This window comes from Uloborus diversus, unplaced genomic scaffold (genome assembly GCF_026930045.1).
Source record: "Uloborus diversus isolate 005 unplaced genomic scaffold, Udiv.v.3.1 scaffold_447, whole genome shotgun sequence".
Lineage (NCBI taxonomy): Eukaryota > Metazoa > Arthropoda > Arachnida > Araneae > Uloboridae > Uloborus > Uloborus diversus.
Window position 1 is genome coordinate 136514 of NW_026558623.1, and position 9065 is coordinate 145578.

At 31.8% G+C, this 9065-nt stretch overlaps 1 protein-coding gene across 1 annotated transcript in view; it reads right to left on the reverse strand.

Moving 5' to 3' along the window:
- The window catches only part of LOC129233477 (WD repeat-containing protein 6-like), a gene marked incomplete at its 5' end in the record, with an annotated part of 39167 nt that extends 30976 nt beyond the window's left edge, over positions 1 to 8191 (reverse strand). The window contains 3 exons of the mRNA XM_054867497.1: positions 3725 to 3952; positions 6426 to 6474; positions 8018 to 8191. Of these exons, the coding sequence (XP_054723472.1) occupies positions 3725 to 3952; positions 6426 to 6474; positions 8018 to 8191 (451 nt within the window). The remainder of the gene's footprint in view (positions 1 to 3724; positions 3953 to 6425; positions 6475 to 8017) is intronic.
- Positions 8192 to 9065: the final 874 nt, after the last annotated feature.

Here is a 9065-nt window from a genome sequence, read left to right on the forward strand (position 1 = left end):
TAAAAAACTCCGACAAATGTAGGACAATGCTGATGTTCTCTTTTTTTTTTAAAAAAAAAAGAGTTAGTGTGAGTTTTATTTATTTTTTTCCATTATTATTTTAATTTCATTCAATTTTAAAGTAGGTATAAGACATTAGAAGGTTTTACATTACTATTAGCAGTTCATTTATAGTTTCCTGTGCTAATTTAATAACTTAGAATAATATTCGAGTAATCCATCAGAAAGGTATTTTGTCCAAAATGCAGAAACTTTGATATATGTAAAACTTGTCCTCCCTTTATCATCTGATCCCATTAAGATCCCATTATGAAACTTGGTAATATGCTAGAGGATAACACAAAGTAATTTTGTGAATTTTTTCAGAATTTTAAAATTGTCCATTTTTAAAAAATTAAAATTTTAAAATTTAATTAAATTTTAAAATTATTATTTTTTGATTTTATCAAGTTGCACATCAAATTAAAGCACATTAAAAGAGCTTCAAAACAAGACCAATTTCAAGCTTGTATCTGTTACAGTTTCTGAGAAAATGAGATTTAACCGTCTCAAAGTGTAGCATTTTTTGATGAAAATTTGAATAATTAATATTTAATAACTTTTGAATGAGGTAAAAGAATTTTTTTTTTTAGCATTTTCATTCATAACTGGGCTATACCTCTTCATGTACCAAATTTCATCCAGTTCTGTGACGGTCCGTCCTAAACCGTGTGATGATCTGACACGGAACGACCCAACAGCAGAAAGAACAAAAACAAAGATACTTAACAAATTTCAAATATGATACAGAAATTATTAAAACGGAATAAAAAAATTTTATTCTTCACGGAATTTTTGGTAGTTTCTCACCATTTTTGGCCAAAGTTTCAATGATTGGATCAGTGTCGCAATCTAGAAACCGATCCATCTTTACATCATGCAACTTTCGAAGAGCAATGCTTGTTGCACAAAGACTGTCAGCACATGTGTAGAAGTTTGATTTTCTGAACTTACCGGTTTAGTTTTCATGCTGTTTTTTTTTTTTTTTTTTTTTTTTTTTTTTTTTGCGTTCTTGAGATTATAAACTAAAAAAATAGAAAATTAATAGAATTAAAGCTGTAATTCATAGAAACTAAGACTTTTTTGTAGCAGTTGGCAGCTCTGCCTACTTGTATACAATTTTCACTGTAAATCTTAGTTTGATAACGTTGAATTAACTGGAAAGAATTATTGTCAAATTAATACAGAATATGTCTGTATTCTTCAAGACAAGTAAAACGAAAAGAAAGATGAATTTGAAAGAATTGAATAAATACCTTTGCGCATAAAAAGTAAAATAAGAAATAATGTTTAATTGCACAAAAAATGCAGATAACTGCATACACATGTTTTGATGTTGCAAGGGATGCCTTTTTCAATGCAAAAGAAGTGAGCTGATGGATGCAAAGACATCCAACAAAAGCCAAAAGATTCGTTTATTGGATGTCTTTTCATCCATAAGCTCACTTCTTTTGTATTGAAAAAACATTCTTTTTAAAGTTGAAACACAAGTCTACAGATTTGTGTGATTAAAAGTTATTTCTTATTTTATCCTATGAATTTTTTTGGTAAAACGATGAATATAAACAGTGCTGGATTATTATTGTGAAAACAATTCAAATTTAATGAAAATTTGCTGAAAATCACCTTTTTTAATAAAATAGTAGACTGTTTTTTCATATTAAAGCTAGCAAAAGGTAATTCAAACTGATCTTTTTTTGGTCTGATAAGTCAACCATGTCATCTTTCCTATAAAAAGGAGTGATCCATCAAATAATTTTTGCTAACCATAGCACTGAATATAAGGACGGAGAGTTGTTGTGTATTTAATGCATTATTTTCCAGCTAAGGTATTATTTTGTAATAACACTCTTAGGTGCAAAATAAAAAGTTAAATAGAAATCACCATTTGAATAGAAACTAACATTTTGAATGTAAATACACACGTATATAAATCAGATGTGTTTGCACTGATAAAAAAACAGTTGCGTAAAATCTATTAGTTACTAATCTATTTGAAATTCCCAAAGGACCAATGAATGTAATACAGTAGACCCTCGCGGGGGGGGGGGGGGGTTACGCGGTTTTGATTATACACGGTTTAAGATTTGACACCTTTATTTTATTTTACGCTGATGAGTTTTGGTTTTACAGGGATGTGGCAATGCAAACGGATAAAATTTCCCCTCCTTCAAAATCCAAACTCCTAAAGATTGCAGATTATGCATAATCAACTGCATTTTGGAGTACTAATAATTGAGCTTGGGCCACTGGAGACATTTTATGCGATTGGTTCCAGAGCTCTTTCCAGAAGTAAAGTTATTAAATTCACACAGTTCAGAACTCCCTGGAAGAAGAGTCTTTAGAAGTGACAAAGGAGGCCAAAACCAACGAGGATACTGAGGTCGGTGATGCACAACCAAAAACGTTCACACTGAAAATTGTGAGCCATTCCTAGACAATAGAAATAATCTTTCTGATTTGTTGGTTAAGGAAGATTCTATCATGGAAGTGACGCAGGTGATTATGGATACGTTAATGCTCTGCAAAGAATTACAGAGAAAAATTCTTAATGATTTCCAAAAGATTATCATAGCCAGCTCCTCTTTATGAACAGAACACAAAATTAATTTATGTTTTCTTTATACATGTTGTGCAGTAAATTTGATATAAGTACACATTAAACTTATTATACAATTAGTCATCACTAGAATGAAGTACTTTGTCATCTACGGAACCAAAGCCCTATTTTAACACTAGTATTAGGTCTCAATTTACGCGGTTTCGATTTACGCGGCATTTCCATAGAACGTAACCCCTGCGTAAAACGAGGGTCTACTGTTTATCGCCAATGTGAATCACTCTGATTGGTTGCATTATTAGGATACCTTGGCAGGCTAACATGTACTAATATATGAATAAAATATGCTAACAATCTAAGAATTAACAAGAAAATTCTTAGACAGATATTCAAATTAACAGACTTTTCTCTTATTCATAGATTAGTATTTCACTTTGAACTTCTGATTGCATTATTTCAAACCATTTAAGTTCTAACAGTGACAGGTAACACATGTCTCTGGGGTGTTTGTCTGTATGTATCCATGACAACTTGTATAGAAAAAATTGGACTAGATAATTGTTAATCCCTCCCCTCATATCTTCATCCTGTCTCCTAAAACAGAAAAAACAGGTGTGCACAAGGGAACTTAAAAATAGGAGAAATAAGAATGGCTAACTAATAAAATTCGATCACTATGTGATTTTACATTTGTGAAATTTTGTGTGTGTCACTTTTAGATTACTTATTTATTGCCCATTCCAAAATTATTTTACAAATTCCAAATTTTTTATGGAAAAAAACCCTATTTTTTATCCTTTTAACAGCAGTACATACATTGAATCGGCAAAATAAAGTCACATATCATAAGGAAAAAGAAATAAAAAACAAGCTGAAAATTAAAAGATAATTTTTCTATGTTAATTTGCACAAATTCATGAAATGCCTGTCTGCAGTGAAGTGCAGACAGGTGTTTCATGAACGCATAGAATCCCTTTTTCAATGCAAAACAAATATATCTAACCTATTGCTGTACATTAACAAAGAAAAACTAATTTGCACTTTAAAAAAATTAAAATATTATGAACAAATAACAAAATAAAACTTTTCTAAAGCTAATTACACATATAGGTGTAAAATACATACTTCTCCAACACTTATGATACAACTTGGAAGAATAGATGATGTCCACACTCTAGATTCATGAGAATAAAGTATGCTAACGAGAGAAATGGATGACTTTTCCCAGAATTCCAAAGAGAATTCCGCAACAGGCAAGTCACATTGAATTTTCCAGAGCCTGAGGCTACGATCATCTGATGTTGAGCAGATTAACTTGTTAATCTTACTGAATGTCACTGAAAAGATAACGCCCTGGAAATCAAAGCTAAAATTAATATTTCTGAGAAGAGCAATAAAAGCATTAATAAACAAAACTGAATTGCAAAATGTTATAGATTTTTCAATACATTGCCCATCAAGCAAAATGAAAAATTGGGAGATTTTTCAACTTAAAAAGCACTTTTAAAACCTTTTCTTATTGGCCTCAGCATGGTGAAACTAAACATTTTATCATGAAAAACAAATTCAGGCAGCTTTTTCAGAACTGCTACATAGAACATATGCTTGATGACATAGAACATATGAGGTAGTGAGAAGCAAAGGGATGTAAGTGGCAAAATTAAAAATTTTGAGTGAACCAGAACAAGTAGTAGGGGAACCTCTCCACTGTTTTGGGGCAAGAGGTAGTACTAGTAGCCCTGGTAGGTGCTGCTGCATGATTTAGAAAAAAAAAAAAAATCAGTGAAAGCCTACCAAGGACATTATCTTTAAATGTGTTTTACTCAAACTTGAAAATGTCCACTTACATCCCTTTGCTTCTCACTGCCTCATATGCTTGAGGCAATCTAAGTAGGTTTCAAAAACCAGTTACTTATCTATGTGATTTACTTCTGCGGCATAGTTTGACAAAATGAACTAATGTCTGTAGATTAATAACTCAATTAATTCTGTTCCACACTACTAATAACATAAGAATTGAATAAATAGCTTTGTGCTTGAAGAGTCAAAGAAAATAACACATTGTAAAATGATGAATTCTATTTATTCTATGTTATTTTCCTCCAAATTTTTTGCTATTTTATTTTCTTTTGCTACTAATAACATAGTTCATCTCAATTAGAAAAAAAAATACAAGTTAACTCGACACAGTACATTATTGTTGAAAAAAAAAACAATACAAAATTCAAGAGTTATACAGCTGTTGACCATTAATCTGCAGTAGCCAAACTTTGCTTCAGTTCAAAATGTAGGTTCAAGCTTCTGCTTATGGAGTGTTGACACAATTTTAATACTATCAAAAAACTTCAAGTTTCAATGCTTTTTGCAACTGTTTGCTTTCCTCTAAATACTTTTGAACTTAACAACGGCTTTCTTGTAAATTTTTATATTTTACATCAGCTTTTATTATTACCTACTGAGTTTCTTTTCCATGTCTTTCCTCTTCTTTAGTAACAAATTTAATATTGTTTGAACTTCAGCGGACATCAGAATTAAGTTAAAATAAAAAATGCAAAGTAATTTAAAATCTCAAGCATGTCATAGATTTAGATCACATTACTAAGTGGGCAGATAAGTGGGCTATGGCAGTTAATGTAGGGAAATGTCAAGTACTACACTTCGGTCATGGAAATAAGCATATGAGTTATCATTAACAGGGTTCAGTCATTAGTCAGGCAGAAAATGTTATTGATCTGAGTATCTTAATAAATCAAGATTTCAAGTTTAGTCAACAGTGCAGCATTGCAAGTAACAAAGCCAACAGAATGCTTGGGTTGATCAATAGATCTATTTCAAACAAATCTAAGAAGGTTCTTCTGCCTTTATATAAGAATTTAGTAAGACCTCATTTGAAGTACGCAATTCAGTTTTGGTCGCCTAATCTGAGGTAAGATATTTTTGCAATGGAAAGGGTTCAAAGAAGAGTAACTAGACTAGTAAGGTAACTTTCAGATATAGATTATGATACCAGACTTAATAGGCCTAATATATATAACCTAGAGAAAAGGAGAGTCAGAGGGGACAGGATTCAGTGTTTAAATTTATCAAAATGAAAGATGTTAATGGATTAAACTTTTGCATGGAAAGCAGGACGAGGGGTCATTGTTTAAAGCTATTCAAATCTCAGGCTAACTTGGAAATTAGGAAAAAATACTACTTTAGTAGGGTCTTGGGCACTTGGAACAGCTTACCAGAAGAGGGGGTAATGAGCAAGGGAGTAGATAGCTTTAAGAGGGCCATTGATCTTCATTTGGGACTAATAAACTGACCAGGCCCAGCCCAGCTGGGCCCAGAGCCTGTTGCTGGTTGTCACATTTGTATTTGTATATCATGTAATTTTTGGCAATTTACTAGATCGTTTAGAAAGCAATGGGGAAAAGAAAATCAAGAAATTTAGAGCCTTTAAACAAGGGTTGATTCCTTCAATCTACATGATTAACTGTTGATTCAAAAGTTTAAATAGAAGTGAAGCCTCATGAGATAATGAATTTTGTGACTGTAGTGATCAATGATGAGGAAGATATTTTTAATAATAATAATATAAAAATAAAATGTCTTGATTGTAAGAATGAACAGACATTAAATAAGTAAAAATAATACTTTTGAATAGAAAGTAATAAAAGATCAAAACCTATATACTATACATTCACTTTAAAATGAAATAAACATCTTCATGCTTTTTTCCAGCGGTAAATTATATATATATATATATATATATATAAAGGTTCTTTGTTTAAAGAGAAATATTTAGTTGAATCCCACAACACTTAAGCTATTAAAAATGTACCTGATGTCCTTTCAATCGATGAAACGGAAGTTTGCCATTACTTGTTTCACTAACAGAATTTGGAGACCATAGTAGTATTTGCTGAAAAACAGTTCCTACAGCCAAAATAATAACATTTGCATCATGATAAATAATGCTACCAGAATATCTGGTTTTCTGTTAAGGAAAAAAAGGAACTTCTGGGGAATCTTTTTACCAGAAAAACACACGCAAAACTCACACATAACCAAAAATAAAGAATTAACAATGGAATGATGCTGCAAAGAATGAATCCGCACATATAGGGCAAAGGAGGGCAAGATGGAAATCACACTTATGCAGCGCCGGATCTATAAATTTTGAGCCCCCCCCCCCCTGCAAGAAAATTTTAAGGCACTTATGATATTAAACCAAGTGACAACTCGCTAGCATGGGTGTGCAACCATGTATGGCCATCTTGTAAAAGTGAACATAGTTTAATCTGTTTCTTGCCTGCCAGTGAAAGGATACCTTGGTTTATTTATTTTGGTAGCAAATCCTTAATGTATGATGAGTTGAGTATTTTGAATATTTGAGGTGAAACTGTTCATAAAAGGTAAGAAACATTACTATTTTGATTTGTGAGTAAATAAACATTATCAAAAGATGATGTGAATTAATATTTAAAACAAAAGGGGAAAAAAGGCTACATGTGAGGCAGTGAGAAGCAAAGGGATGTAAGTTCCAAAATTAAAAAAAATTCAGTTAATCAGTACAAATTGTAGGTGAACCTCTCCTCTGTCTTGGGCAAGAGATAGCACTAGTAGCTCTGGTAGATGCTGTTATATAGCATGATTTAGAAATTTTTTTCAATGAAAGCCTACCTAGGACCTTATCTTTAAACGTGTTTTACTCAAAACTTGAAAATGTCCACTCACATCCCTTTGCTTCTCACTGCCCCATATGTCTAAATGCCTGCCTTCACTAGGACCAGTATAAGAAGAGGATGGAAGTTTTAATTTGAGGTCAGCATTGGATAGTTATCAGTGAAATGTAGAAGCATAAAGAAAAGGGATGGGAAAGTAAAAAAAAATGGAGAAAAACGAAGAATCATAGCAACATTTAAACCAACCTTCACAAGGAGATGTGTTTTGTCTACTTAGTGGAGCACCACACAATGAATGTACTCTATGTGGAACAACTCATTGAATACTGGTTATAGTGCCAGTCTTACTGCAGTCGGGCACATGAGCTGAGAACTGGTGGTTGTACTGTTTGCATAAATTATAAAATTTAAAGTTATCCTAAACATATTACTCTAAAACAAACTTTCAATTTTGCCCTTAGATATGGAGCAAAATTGAAAGAGTTTTAATTTGTAAGACATTTCCAAATGGCCACAAAATATTAGCGAGCATTTTGGGGCAAATGAAGGAATTGCATTAGTGTTTAGTTCTACAGTCAAGTCTGATAAATTTAAAAAAATTATACTGTATGTGTATTGTTTTATTTTTATTGCAACTCAAAGTTAAACCTCTACCTTGCCTTTCCTTCCCCTACAGTTTTTTTTATTTAAAATTATTTATGAAACGAAAATTTTCTTTCTGAAAGAGGATTATAGCAATGAAGGATACAATATGCAATTTTCAGAACATGATATTGATTTTATCTTTTGCTCATCGGTGCTCCAAAATATCAGAGAATTATGTGCGGTGATAACAGCCAGCTGAGGCGCTTTAGCATCAACTAAAAACTGTACATCATGAATCCAGTCTTCAAGAAATATTTCCTCAGAAATGTGTTTGAGTCTAAAACAATTGATTACAAAATATAGTAAGGGTGTATATAAGGAAACAATCAAAATTCATTATTTGCTGCAAAGCACATGATTTACAATTTTTGATTAGAATTCATATTATTTGATCTACAGTTACTTATACAAATAATTTTAATTTAGTTACATAGATGTTTTGATTCTTCATAAAAAGTTTCAATTAGTATCTATGAATTTAAAGAATTTTTCTCAATAGAAGCCAAATTTCTAAGATACACTTTGCATATGTGCAATGCAACTAACTTAAATGCAATCAAAGTGTGTCAGATGTTAAGAATAAATTTAAATTTATTATTCATTAATCTAGGTTTAACTTAATTATTTATTTATTTTTGTCAAAACATCATGAAAAATATTACTATACAAAAGTAATTTAAAGAAAGTTTTTTCTCCCTTTTAAATATCACATTTAATAGCATTTCTTTGAGTAATAAATTGAACTAAAATTAGTAACTTTGGTAGAATTGCAAATTTCTTTTCACAAACACAATTAACTTTTACATGAGGAAGCTTTTATGTAATTGAGCTCATAGGCGGATTTAGGACTGAGTTCCTGGGGGGGGGGGGGGGGGGGCAGGATTTTTTTTAGCAACATATTTAATTGCCCCCCCCCCCTTCTCCCATGTTTTTATCTGTTTTCTGTGATGCATAAGGACATTCTTTACTTTTTTATGGGTCGTTTTCATTACTGTGTGTAATCATGCTGTCCTTTTTAAATTGACCTTAAAAGAGAGGGGGCTGGTGTTAAAGAGGGTGATGCAGGGCTCCCCTTTAAGTAAGATATAGAATATCTCCAATTTTGGGGGTTCGGGGGTTACTCCCCCGTAGGAAATTATATAAAATGGATA